The following is a 13,216-nucleotide window of genomic DNA, read 5'->3' on the forward strand; positions in this document are numbered from 1 at the left end:
TCAAAGAAGTTATGTTTTCATCCACTGGAGAGGAAATAATAATTGTACAAATGGATCAATGCTCCAAACCAAATTCCAACGGCCAAGGCTGATCCCCAAGAGGCATGACGAACAAGTCTGGGTTAATAGTGTCATGCTCAGCCCAAGAAGTCAAATCCCGCCACTCCATGAAAGCATACGGATCAAGATCTTTCAACGCCGACGGTGGATCAGGAGAGGACAGTGGTTGCCCTTCGTCTTCCGGGAACAGCCCATGTAATCGTTCGTAAATCCCCCATTTGCGTGAGATCAACACTAGCGTTCTGGCTGATCGTTCTGCCCATCCCCATGCTGTCTTCATTTCCTGGAGATAGTGGAATGTTTGCATGAAGAGTCGTTTGGACTTGTCTTGTATCAATTGGTCGGGAGATGCCATGTTGAAAAGATGGATCATGGCGGCTGTTCGGGCTGGGTCGACGACTGAGATTGATATGTTCCTCTAAGGAGTCATTAGCTCAATCATCATCATCAATCGAGGAATAGGTTGAGAGATTGATGGTAAAGAGAACTTACCAGAGAGTAAAACTTGGCATAAACTTGGAGCAGATGCGTGACCTGTTCAGCCGATTTGGTGCATGTCTCATGGTAAGACATCAAGGCCTTATTTAAAAGGCCATCCAACGGGTTGAAGCTGTCTGGTACACTAATAAACGGACGATGAAGGAGGATGATTAAAGTATGGTAGTGAATACTAAGGCGATTGTTAAAGAGGTGCAAGTGAAACCGACTTTCATCAACTTACTGTAAACAATAAATATGCGGCGGAACAGGCTGCTTCGACGGAGCTGATGGAAGGCGAAGAATGCTTGGGAAATTGTTGTAAAAGGATGTTAATTCGACGGTTGCTTTGGTCATGATGCTTTTCTTTTCGTGCCAGGATGTGGAATTGTTAGGAGTATATCTGACCCTGTCAGATACGAGGTTGGCTCTGCAATATGGGATACACTTACATGTCATCCAGTGGCTGCACGACCATCTGAAGAATTCGACACGCGTAATGAAAGGTTGTTATAGAATAGGATAGGAATGGTTGGGACTGGGTGAACTCGCCGTTGTCATCCCATGGCTGATAATCGATCGCTGCACGGATAGACGGAAGCGGAACCTGGACATCTCGATCGAGAATGATACTTGGCCGGCCGATTCCCACGGTAAATAATCTAATGAGTTCGTCAGTTTCCCGACCAGAAGAAAATCCAGTCTCGGATCGACTTCTGCACGTACTTTTCGATCATATAGCACCCCCACCAGGCAATGGACCGTAACTCTGCCTCCTCGGCGGTCAAAGAACCGGAGTTGACCCACTGACTGGGATCGATATGTAGACCAAGATTATACGCCATGCGTATGGCAATGCCTAGGAGGGCGTTGAAGTCAGTTCAGAAAAGGAGGAAACAGCATCTCATATAGCCAACTTACCTAGATAGGTCCAGCCTGCTGGTTCCTTGTCCACTGCCATTTCCTTGAGGGAGATAAGCACCGCCGCGATCACAGTTGACACGCGAGGAGCCTCGATCTCTTGAAAGAGGAGCACTTTGGCTTGCCGTGCAAAGGCATCGCCGGCGGTACTCGGATCATTGCCGTCGACACGAGTCTCAGGCACATCAACATACCTGGATGCCAAAGCAAGCACGCTGGACAACAGGAATGGAGTGCAATACCCATCCTCTCCGTGGTTGGCGAGACTCCTGGTGAAAGCCTCCTGGTGGATGAGGTATTGCCACTGATTTTGCCACCTCCAGAAGGCTGTCAGCAGCTTGTCCTGGGTATCGGGCAGAAGGGTGCTCCAGATGTCGGGGGACTCATGATCTGAAACTGCCGGGCGGATGGATGATGGATCTTTGGGGGTGTCCAGCTGCTGGTCGACCAGACTCAGGTGACTGCGAGATCCAAAATAACGGAGTTGGTTGCCCTCTCCCAGACTGAGCCCTCCCATCAAGTCGGCCAGGTCATCCTTGATACTGGCCTCCTGGAGGTGTGGAGGCCAGTCCGATTCTGACTGCATGGCACGCCTCTTGTGTAGAGACTGAGAGCCAGCATTCTGGAACTGTCTATCTCGCCTCTGATATTCGAGAAGTTGGGTTTCCAAAGCCTGGACCCGAGCCTGTAATGCCTGCACCTGCTGTTTGCTCGGCGGTCTGAGCAAGCCCAGCGGTTAGATGGCGATGGAATTCGACTCCCCCAAGTTTCAGGACTTACTTGCGTCTTTCTTCATCATGGCGATATTCACACTGCTCTTCTTCACTGGCACATCGACCACAAAGGGGCTTTGCACCATCACACTGGTAAATTTTAGTAAGTTTGCAGCTGTCACGACCTGGTGCACTTACTCGTACTCGTTTCTTCCGGCACACGGTGCAAGCTAATGACACCCGCTTTCGCGCAGGTTCCACTCGAGACATGATGGAATGCTTGGCTACACAGGTAAATACTGGGCCGGGTATCCTTTTGCAGGCACCTCGGACTATAGCCTATAGAGCACACCTGGCTTTGGCTCTAGGTAGGCCTCGGGGGTGGTGGCGGTTTGGAGTTTGGAACCATAATCCCGGATCGTGACATCCAGCTCCCACCGCCCTCGGCGGTATATTAGACGCAACTGACAGAAATATATGGGTAAAATGGGTAAATTGGCATATATGAACAACTCTCACTAACAAATATTGACAAAACCCGCAATTTCAACGATCTATATGGTAAACGATAACTAACTATAATATATACTTTTGTATGGTAAACCGAGTACTCGAAATCATATGACTAGACCTTGCCAACTCCCATATTTACTCCCGTGGGAGTAGTCCCATAGGACCATATAGGACTCCCAGATAGTCACACGGGAGTGCTAAGCGGCGGAACCAAGTTGCTAGTCCTATCCCGTAGGAGATTAGCGGGACTTCTATAGGACTATCAGTAGTATAAATATATAAAAATATGACCTATATAAGTTATATAGAAATGCCTTATATTATTAGGTATTCTACTTATAGTTAGAGAATTATCTTAGAAAAACTTTCGGCTAAAAATAGTATATCATATTATTCTACGATTAAACTATCTACGTTATATAACTAACTAGCATACTTATATTTATCTTTATCTCTACGCCGCTTATATTATCTTTAGGGGCGTACTTCCCCTTTGTTCACCTTCGTATTAGGTGATAAAAAGAAGGAAATAACTGTCCATTCTGCTGCTTTCGCGGGGCTTTCTCAAAGTCTGGATGTACTTATACACGGTGACATGGTCGAAGCAAAAACGAGGCGCGTTGACTGGCCAGAGGTTGACGTTAACACATCCACTCGGATATGTGAATTTGCCTATTGCCGAAACTACACACCCCCTTCATTTTGCCTGATAGATGGAAATCCTCCTCGCTCAAATTTGAAGCATCATGAGCGTGAGTCTGAGCCCAGGCCTGGTTTTTACATTGACCGAAGAACCCCCCAAGACCAATCATCGTAAAATCCCATACAAGGCAGGAAGCGTCTGGACTAGGCAGTTGAAAAACGCATTTACCGAAGCCTCGTCGTTCTCAACCCGCAAACTGCCGACTCGGACCCTACTTTCACACCACCTCAGAATACCGGGCCCTGCGGAGACTTCACACCTGTATTTCTCGAACAAGCCCAACTCTATGTCATCGCCGACATACATGGCATAGAACGGTTGTGCCAGAGGGTCCTTTTCAGGTTGTACCAAACGCTGAGGACCTTCAAGCTATATCACACGGGAGTGAGTAGTATTATTGGGTTTCTTCGATTCGTCTACTTGAACACACCACCAAATCACGACGGTAAGCTTGACGCCCTGAGGAACTTAGCAATACGTTATAATGTTTCTGTTCTTGGACAAATTGGTGGAAATGAATGTTTCCAGGAGCTTTTGGAAGAAGGGGGTCCTTTCGTCTCTGATTTCTAGAATATCATTTGGAGTGTTTCGTGAAGTGTTATTCCGGTGTTTTGTGATTCTATTGTAGGGATTATAGAATTGATACCTTCAAATGCCAGGTCTCTCTTAATCAAGTCACGAACTTATTGCTGTCATACTCCATGATCCTTTCTTCTAGTGGGCTGAGTTGTCAGCATCTAGCAAGGGCGCGCGAGACTATAGCAGAGGTTTCTTCCCAGTGGTTGGCTGTGAACATCGGCTTTGGTATGGAAAGGCCTGCCCGTCTCTTTCTGCAATTCGATGGACCTTCGATGAAGCAACAAACGGTGATAAGTTTCCGGAAAGAAGAACAATGCATAGACAACCAAAGCACTATCGAAGCTAGAACCTAGAAAAGCCACCTCCATCCGATTTTGGCAGTAACGATATCGCCGAGGATAGGCCCAATAGCCGGACCCAACAAGGGCACGAACGTTGCGATCGCAAAGGAATGGCCGCGTGGCTCTGCACGCCAACAGTCTGCTAGAACCGGGGTTGAGATCGCATACTCTGCACTAGCCCCCAGGTCACTCAGAATCCTTCCAGCTAGTAGAAGGCCTCTGGTGTGAGAAAATTCGCAGACTGTGTTCCATAAGATATAATATGTAGTTATTCAAATCATGGCCGTCTTTCTCGCCTACCACTATGGCGTTCTCTTCCTAGTTCTCACCAGATTTGCTTCCCTATGGACACAAAAATATCATCAATCGATGCTAACCAGGCGGTCGTGTTCTGTCTGTCCGCTTCAGGGGCTTTGCTCAATGTACCCCTAACACAACTAATCGAGGACAACATCTGCAGCAGATATTCTCAAGGCGCCCCAACGGAAGAGCTAAGCAAATCAGATAAAATCCAGTCCAAGTTTGCTTATCTCAACGGCTGCCTTCCCCTGGTGGAGGCCGTAGTTGGTACGTACTATGAGTAATTGTTTACCAAGCTGTCCGACACTGACCGGTTGCTCTAGGTCTTATTGTGGCATTTCCATTTGGAGTTCTAGCTGACAGGTGAGGGCCATTTTTGAATTAGTTTGAAAGGAATGAAAACTTACTTGCTTCTAGAATCGGTCGGAAACCCATCATTGTTCTGTCAATGATTGGAACCTCACTCACCTTAGCCTGGGAATTAGCTATAATTGCGTTGCCTAGCATCGTTCCAGTTCAGTTCATCCTGGCTGGTCCATTGTTTGCAGTCATTGGTGGTGGAAATACTGTGCTCATCGCTAATCTATATTCGATCGCATCGGATTTGGTAGTTCAATCAGACCGGTATGCTCTAACAGACACCCGTCTCGTAAACAATGTGATATCTAACATATATAAAAAGAGCATCTACATTCTTCCTCATGGCATTCGCCACTCTAGCTGGTGCCTCTGTTGGACCAGCTATTTCATTCATCTTTATGGAAACATTTTCACCTTGGATTTCAACCTTAATCGCCTTCTTCACCAACCTGGCCGCTCTGATCCCCCTTTTCTTCGTACCCGAGACGTTGTCACCATCAAACCTAGACTCCAACTCCGAGCAAGATGCATAGTCAGAAGCAGAGCCCTATACCTTCCGATCACGCCTATCTCAGTCTCTTCAACTCGGCTCTTCCATCGCACCGTTGAAGTCTCCTTCCTTGATTCTCGTCTTGGCCACTTTTCTCACAGCTGCACCCGAGGTCCTGGGTACTTCCCAATTCCTGGCACAGTACATTAGCAAGCGGTTTTGCTGGCCTCTGTCCAAAACGGGCTACCTTTTGACCCTCCGCGGAGTCATCCATATGGGAATTCTGTTCTTTACACTTCCGCTACTCTCCAAGATATTTTTGCGATACTACCGTGCACCTGTCAAGGACTTGATGCTCGCCCGTGCCTCCGTTGCAATTGCCGCTGTCGGGCACTCTTCATGGCTGGGTCACAGATAGGGTTGGTGATCACTGGGCTAGCGGTTCATAGCCTGGGATCGGGTCTGGCCCCGTTGTGTCGCTCGCTAGCAACTAGCTATGTGGCGCCACGGGATACATCCAAATTTAATACGGCCATCGGTATAGTTATGACGACAGGGTCTTTATTCGCTGGGCCTGCTCTTGCGTGGTTGTTTGAGACGGGAATGAAACTTGGAGGCACAGCCCTTGGGCTACCGTATTATGGTCTAGCAGGCTCGTTCGTATTGTGTCTGGTGGGTCTGATATTTGTTCATCCCCCTGCCGAGGAAGAGGAGACCGATGAATCTTAGTTGTATTGTTATCCACTTGGGGATAAGGCCAAAAGCGGGATCAGCGTTACAGGCGATTCTTGTCTATGGGCAATGCCAGTATTGAGCATTGAGTGTTACACTAGGCAACTCTAAATAACCCAAATAACTATAAAGCTAGATTGACAATGTTTTAAGCTTCTCAGCCTCAATCTCCTCATAGTGACGTCATGTATTACTAAAAATGCATAAACAGCCCCGGAGCTTTAAGATGCAACACAATCAGCAAATAGCCATCATTCGCCGAACGCCGAAAGCACAGAATGCAACACGAGGGGTCTCAGGATACCCATCCACACCAGCCCTTCGCGCATGTCCAATTACCTGTACCACCCTTACCATCTCATATTCACCATACGGGCCAGGAGGATGACAGTGAGACAGAAGATCTTGAGATCCCTCACAGCTTCGATAGACTACTCAATATCGTGTCTCAGTGGGGACGGTCGACACCTGAAAGTGAGGGTCCTCATTCGAGAACAAGCTTGTTAGGTCAAGTTTCTCCAGGATTTGCGACAGCTTCTCATCCACAAGAGACGGCTATGGATCAGACGCAAATAAGTACAGAAACCGACAAAATAGAGGAAGAATCGCAGACATCGTTTGGAGGGGATTATGGGAAATTTAACAAAGTCCTCCATTACGAGGGCTACAATACTGTTGAATTATACGAAAAGAAAGTACCGGTTAATGATCAAACCACATCGCCAGCAAAATTCCCGCACAGCCACATCCTGGAGAGAATGAGGCGAACTTTTATATCCGATACAATTAAGGAACTCTATGCAGTCAAAGTGTATCGCCACGCCAAAATCACGCTATCTCCGCCAGCCAAACTGCTTCTAAATAAAAGTCGAACTGTCTCCCTATGCCACCCTAATGTTGTCCCGGTCATCGACATTCTCTTTAATAAGCAAAGAAATCTCTGCCTTGTCATGCCGTACTACGCTGGCGGAACCTTACATTCTTTTCTTTCACAAGAGAGGAAACCGAGCCAGAAACTGATCATCGAGGAGTTGGACTGTTTAACTATACAAATCCTGCGAGCAGTGGCCTTTCTACATGAAAATGACATTGCCCATGGCGATCTGAGGCCAGAACATATACTTCTAACGGCCCATGGCGCAGTGAAAGTGGCTGGCTTTGGTCAAGACGAAGATGCAGTTCGAGAACTAGCCGAACTATTACATAGCGGTAATCTCCCATCATCCTTTTCTCCACAAAACCCTAACTCAACCCTAGAATCTGAAGATAAGCCAAATCTGTGCATTCGGAGAAGGGTCTCGGAGGCTAGTGTTCCTTATCTTCCCCCAGAGAGGTTTTCCGATCACTGTGGCTCTCATCCGCAAAGCTATACCCATGAAGATGTCTCTGATCTCAAACCGGGGGATATATGGGCATGCGGAATAATCTGCATGCTACTTCGATCTGGCAAATTCCTGTGGCACAGCGCCCAGAGAGTTAACCCTGACAAATCCTTTGCCGATTACCTCCACTATCGTCTAGAGGAAGACGGGTATGGTCCCATACAGGTTCTTGAACATGTAAGTTCTATATATCGTCTATTTATTGTGAGACTAGGCAGGGGAAAAGAAATCTAACCTCGCAATTCAAAAGCATTACCGAAATGTGGTTTACGCAATGTTACATCCCGACTCGGGGCCGAGGATTACTGCAGAAGAGGTCTTGAGATCTGAATGGGCCCTCGGAGTTGCAGTTTGTGAGATTGGGGAAATGGGGTCTTGATCAAAATTTTGGAATCTAGATGCGATAGATCTTCCTAGGGTGTCTCTTTAGCCCATTAATATCTGAAATACTTGGTAAAACCGATTCTACGTCCAGTCTCCTGTTTGTCTATATTCAATATCCATCACAACTCTAGTTCATCTCGGAGCATTGTCTATTATATTTTCTACTTATTTTAGGCTTCGAGTCAACGACCGACTACTCTCACCATCAATCTCCAAATAATTCCTGGATGATACCTTTGAACCGATAAGAGACCCTCTCTTACTGTGACGAGTCCCTTGCAGTTCGAATTCGGCCTCGTTTGCTGATCTCTTTTGAAGTCCCTGCCACGAGGGCCCGGTTGATCCGGGTTCTGATGTGGCGTTCTTGGACCTTTGCCTCTGACCCTTCAGCAGTCCGTAAAGGACGGGAGCGTTGGCTACGATAGCGGCGGCGAGTAACTCGACGGATGCCCAAGTCGTTCTGTTTACTTGTGCAGTGGAATTTTTGGCGTTTTGAGGCAGTCTAGCGATGGTGACTGCGACGATGAAGAGGCCGACAGCGAAGAGGATCGCTAGCTGGATTTTCCTAGAGATAATGTGTGAATAATATGCATATAGATAGGTAGGTCGGGTGAAGCTGACTCGATAGCGGATCGTTTAACCATAACCAGGATTGGAATCGGCAACGCGATGAGCATAATATCTGTGATGACATTGAGGACACCTGAGACTAGAATGTTAGAGATATTACATTGAAATGGGTACCAAGAAGGCATACCGAGGACGATCAATTGGAGCTGTGCCTGGGAGCATGTGCCTGCATTATGTTAGAAGGTTCAACTAAGACGAAAAGCAAGGGAAGGGAATACCAGGATCCGGTAATACGATCCAGTAATGATTGAATGGATCGCATTCGGTGAAAGTCACAATCTGTACGATGAGATACGTCGCTGCGAATATACCGATATACGAAATCATCGTGACCTTCTCCCAGGGAAGGTGCGTGAGCAGTCTGCGATAGGTATCGAGTAGAACCGCCTTTTGCAACCAAAGACTAAAAGCATTGTGAGAAAAGGAAATAGGAAAGCTATGAACTTCATTTAACCTCAGGACCTACTAAGAATTATAGAACACTCGATTGGCGAGCACGAATTTGCTCGCGATCTCTCTGCGACGGATCTCCTCGGAAGTGAAATCGTGTGTCTGTCTGAATTTGGTTGACATATTGTTGGTTCCCCAGATGAGAATAACGTGAACCAAGCCGAGGCGCACGAGGGCACAGAGAATTGCGCCCATTGCGAAATAGTCGCCCAAGACGAACTGGAATCCTTTCAACTTCCGTACCAGCAGCCTAAGGACAATTAAGCCGATTGTCACCCAGGTAAATACCCAAAGAATTATTAGAGTGGAATCCATGGCTTTTGGGATCTCAAAAAGAAAAGAAGGAATGAAAAAGAGTGACAGAAGCAAGAAACGGTGACGAACTATATCCAAGGGTAATAGTCGTTCCAATCATTTTTCAGTTTCAGAAAAGGTCAAATTTACCTTTTAGAGGGCACTGGAAGAGGCCCATGCGACTTAAAGGTTTACTTGGCAAAGTCTGCGGGTAATTTCTCCATTTTTCTTCCATTTTTGTTCGATGATACTCCCACAGATGTCGTTCCCCGTGGGGCCAATCGAAATGGAATCCTTGGAACTGGTGGGGCCAATAGAGATGAAACCTTGGAAACCCCCCGCCAACGGAAGAAATTCGGCAAAACTATCTTAGCAGAGCATAAATTGAACCCCTAACAAACTTTACTCTTGTTTCGACCCCTATCCTCTCAAGATGCATCTACAGACAGGGTTATTCTTGATCTGGGCAATTGCCGCAGCTTCAGGCTGGTGCAGCGAGGCGCCAGCCCAGCGATCATACATGTATGTGGGAGGACAATATATCCTGAATAGTGCTGGTCAACATGTCTTCGCGGATCAGATGTACGTGGAAAAGCTTACCCCGGCCGCGGGTGTGACCAAGCCATATCCAATTGTCTTCATCCATGGACAAGCTCAAACAGGCACCGTACGTACCATTGAAGAAACCTCGTCTCCCCTTTACCAAAGGTTAACTGTGATACTGGCAGAATTGGCTCAACAAGCCTGACGGAGGAGAAGGCTGGGCCTCTTACTTTCTTTCTGAAGGATATGCATGCTACATTATCGATCAAACCTTTCGCGGCCGCAGTGCCTGGTTCCCTGGAAATGGGACAATGAGCACCTACAGTGCCGAGCTATTGCAGCAGCGCTTCACCGCACCAAAGCTATACAACCTCTGGCCGCAGGCGGCCCTGCACACCCAATGGAACGGGACGGGCGTCATGGGCGACGAAATTTTTGACACATACTATTCCTCGACAGTCGAGTTCCTCAGTTCAGCAGCCTACCAGCAATCGACCGTGCAGGCCGCCAGCGCCGCCCTGCTCGACACCATCGGATCCCCCGTCATCCTCCTATCTCACTCCCAGGGCGGAGCCATGCCATGGCTGATTGCAGATGTACGACCGAAACTCGTCCACTCCATCGTCTCGATCGAACCCACCGGTCCTCCCTTCCAGGACGCGGTCTTCAGTAACTCTTCCACGCGCGCCTACGGGCTTACCGATATCCCCATAACCTACTCGCCCGCCGTGAGCGATCCAATTGACCTCGTGAAACACGTTATCCCTTCCAACTCGTCGCTGTACTCCGACTGTGTAATCCAGGCTGATTCTCCCGCACCGAGACAGCTTGTCAATCTCGCCAAGGTGCCCGTCCTGGTCCTGACGACTGAATCGTCTTACCATGCGCCGTATGACTGGTGCACGGTCCGGTTCCTGCAGCAGGCAGGTGTTCCTGCGCAACATCTCCAGCTTGCTGATATCGGTATTCATGGAAATGGACATATGGTGTTCATGGAAAAGAACAGTTTGCAAGTTGCTGCGGTTCTGCGGCGGTGGATGGAGTTGAAGTAATTTGTAGGATATGACACTTTGTTTGTTTGGACAAAGCTGAATCTTCAATTCTTTTCCTTCGCTACACTGCCTGGTCTCGATAAAAGCATGTGGTTCTTCTGGAACGTGCTCAGAGTTCGAGGCAAGAGCTTGTGTTTCCACTTCATATTCAGTATTCCGAAGTTCCCTTTGTACTACGTCTCTGCGGCGTCTCTTTCTTCAGCCCTTTGCTCTAGGCTAACTTGGTTAGGTTGGGCGAGTAATTGTTAAGGCTGCCGTAGATTTTCTTGTTGGGAAATTGCCGTACTTCTCGGGTATTTGGAAATATTCCACTTTATCCAAAGAGTGCCATACTTCACTGTTAAGGCTCTTCCCAGTATTATGGATACTTTTGATTCCCGACACTATCCAGCCACTTGCACATATTAGATATAGAATCATTTAGTTCTTAAGCATGAACCAAAGTGCTACTATTGGTACAAAGAGAGAAGTTGCGCCGATCCCTGCTTCCCAGCTATTGAATGCCATGTTTGGGCATTGGAGAATGTCAGGTATCTTTATTCAACGATCTTATATTTAATATAAGCAGACAGACAGAAACGCAGACGGTGGGCACCCTGGCTATCCAGAGATGTGACATTGAGGCTCTGCGGTCCGGCGCTCGGACGGCCATTATAGCCAATAAAGCCGTATCAAGTCAGACCGCGACATTTTCCATACTCAGCTCTGCACTGCACGGCATAATAGGCTGCAACATCAGATCCAGCTACAGCATGTTACCAACCAATTGAAATTCCCAATGTAGCCGCTATCATTATGTCTTATTAAAGGCTGAATAGGCGGAGAAAGAGTACCTCTTCAATCACGGTACATACAATGTTCCGTAGGTTTCGCTGCGGCCTGCCCTAGCTCAGCCACGTTTAGTGCGTGCAGGGGAGGCTTACCCCAGAAGGACAAACGAATAGGAGGCTACCATGAGCCATTTTTCCTAGCCAATTCGGTCTTCCTATCTAGGGGTGTAAAAATGTTTGACAATTTCTCCACCGACAAGGTCCCAATGCTCAACCTTAGGACCGAGACCGGCCCATATAGAGGCCTATTCCGCATGAATTAGGACAGTAGGGCGGTGGGCCCATGGACGTGCTATCCTAGGGTCTAACCCCGCTCCATTCATTATCTGTCATCTCAGGGGATATCGTCGCCTTGTGGGAATCTTAACACTTGTACGCCATACCACACAGCAAAGCTCTTGATGTCTTTCTCTATCACGACCGTTGTAGCCTCAGATGCTGAGTGCTTAATTCGAGACTGTGACTTCCCTGCTATGCAAGACCATCCCATCCGTCTTACAATGTTCCCTCGTTCTTGTCCCGAGACAGAGAGAAGAAATTCGGTGGATGGCAAACGGCTTCAGACATGCTTTGGAAAAAGACAGTTTTAATTACCGCAAAGTCTGCACTGACGATGGGACTCCTGTCGGATTTGCTGGCTGGTCGCTCCTTAATAAGAGCGCTACCCGAGACGATCATAGTCAGGGGGGGCAGACTGAGGTACACAATCCTGACCCAGAAACTTTAGATATGGACACCGTTTCAAAAGTTTCGAAAATCCTCAAAGAAGAACAAGATCGGATATTGGGTGGGCGCTGGGATATCTGGTGTAAGATTGTTTTGTTCCTTCTCTATGATCCATGCTTACTCTTTTTCTAGGCCTCAGCGTCGTTGCTGTGAATCCAGCGTATCAGCGTCAGGGTATCGGCTCTATGCTAATGCGATGGGCATGCGATGAAGCAGACAGAAATGGGAGAGACGGCTATTTGCTAGCTTCACCGGCTGGGGTTAGGTTATACGAAACATTCGGCTTCGAGAAAGTAGGGGAGGTGAGGACAGCGAAAGGGTCACTTCACTCGATGTTCAGGAAGACACAAAAACTGATGCTAGAAATTGGTTTACAAGTTGGCACTACCCCCGAAAAAAAAAGATATGTATGGTCTTACATGGTATCAAAAAGCTCATTTACAAAGTGCAGTTCAAACCCGAGAAATAGATAGGTGAATTTTGTCTGGTATGAACATCTTCATTTTACCCTCCTACTTAATGCTAGCAGAATTAGGGTATATTGCTTATTAAGGGGTCTGTGGCTCCCGAGGTCGGGCAGAGGTATAACTAGGGCATCCAGGCATAAAACCAGTACATATACCCCTAAGCGCTACACCCATTCATACAAGAACCTTAGGTTTTGGTATGGTGTAGTGGCCGAATGCGCTGTATTTCTTTTCCACTACAATACAAAAGAGAATGTAGGGGAGAACTC

At 47.5% G+C, this 13,216-nt stretch overlaps 6 protein-coding genes across 6 annotated transcripts; 4 read left to right on the top strand and 2 right to left on the bottom strand.

Moving 5' to 3' along the window:
* Positions 1–55: 55 nt before the first annotated feature.
* On the bottom strand, positions 56–2,441 carry N7455_000185 (uncharacterized protein; the record flags this gene model as incomplete). The annotated part of the gene is made up of 8 exons (XM_040952299.2): positions 56–478; positions 553–730; positions 782–940; positions 990–1,199; positions 1,264–1,396; positions 1,459–2,177; positions 2,239–2,321; positions 2,370–2,441. 8 exons carry the CDS (start codon positions 2,439–2,441, stop codon positions 56–58), a joined length of 1,977 nt encoding a protein of 658 aa, XP_040817213.2.
* Positions 2,442–4,651: 2,210 nt separating this feature from the next.
* Positions 4,652–6,186, top strand: N7455_000186 (uncharacterized protein; the record flags this gene model as incomplete). Its single annotated transcript, XM_065603750.1, is given in 6 exon segments — positions 4,652–4,874; positions 4,931–4,970; positions 5,025–5,231; positions 5,290–5,443; positions 5,501–5,864; positions 5,876–6,186. 6 exon segments carry the CDS (start codon positions 4,652–4,654, stop codon positions 6,184–6,186), a joined length of 1,299 nt encoding a protein of 432 aa, XP_065462241.1.
* A 281-nt stretch (positions 6,187–6,467) lies between these two features.
* On the top strand, positions 6,468–7,950 carry N7455_000187 (kinase-like domain-containing protein; the record flags this gene model as incomplete). The annotated part of the gene is made up of 2 exons (XM_065603751.1): positions 6,468–7,748; positions 7,786–7,950. 2 exons carry the CDS (start codon positions 6,468–6,470, stop codon positions 7,948–7,950), a joined length of 1,446 nt encoding a protein of 481 aa, XP_065462242.1.
* A 170-nt stretch (positions 7,951–8,120) lies between these two features.
* Positions 8,121–9,350, bottom strand: N7455_000188 (uncharacterized protein; the record flags this gene model as incomplete). Its single annotated transcript, XM_065603752.1, has 5 exons — positions 8,121–8,520; positions 8,577–8,664; positions 8,713–8,751; positions 8,804–8,988; positions 9,052–9,350. The coding sequence occupies 5 exons, from the start codon at positions 9,348–9,350 to the stop codon at positions 8,121–8,123; spliced, it is 1,011 nt and encodes a 336-aa protein (XP_065462243.1).
* Positions 9,351–9,762: 412 nt separating this feature from the next.
* On the top strand, positions 9,763–10,924 carry N7455_000189 (alpha/beta hydrolase; the record flags this gene model as incomplete). Its single annotated transcript, XM_040952402.2, has 2 exons — positions 9,763–9,996; positions 10,058–10,924. The coding sequence occupies 2 exons, from the start codon at positions 9,763–9,765 to the stop codon at positions 10,922–10,924; spliced, it is 1,101 nt and encodes a 366-aa protein (XP_040817381.2).
* Positions 10,925–12,483: 1,559 nt separating this feature from the next.
* N7455_000190 (GNAT family N-acetyltransferase) lies at positions 12,484–12,949 on the top strand (the record flags this gene model as incomplete). Its single annotated transcript, XM_065603753.1, has 3 exons — positions 12,484–12,562; positions 12,613–12,782; positions 12,932–12,949. 3 exons carry the CDS (start codon positions 12,484–12,486, stop codon positions 12,947–12,949), a joined length of 267 nt encoding a protein of 88 aa, XP_065462244.1.
* Between the last annotated feature and the right edge of the window lie 267 nt (positions 12,950–13,216).

The sequence above is a fragment of the Penicillium solitum genome, assembly GCF_028829755.1.
Source record: "Penicillium solitum strain IBT 25940 chromosome Unknown utg000001l_segment0_segment0, whole genome shotgun sequence".
NCBI classification, from domain to species: Eukaryota; Fungi; Ascomycota; class Eurotiomycetes; order Eurotiales; family Aspergillaceae; genus Penicillium; species Penicillium solitum.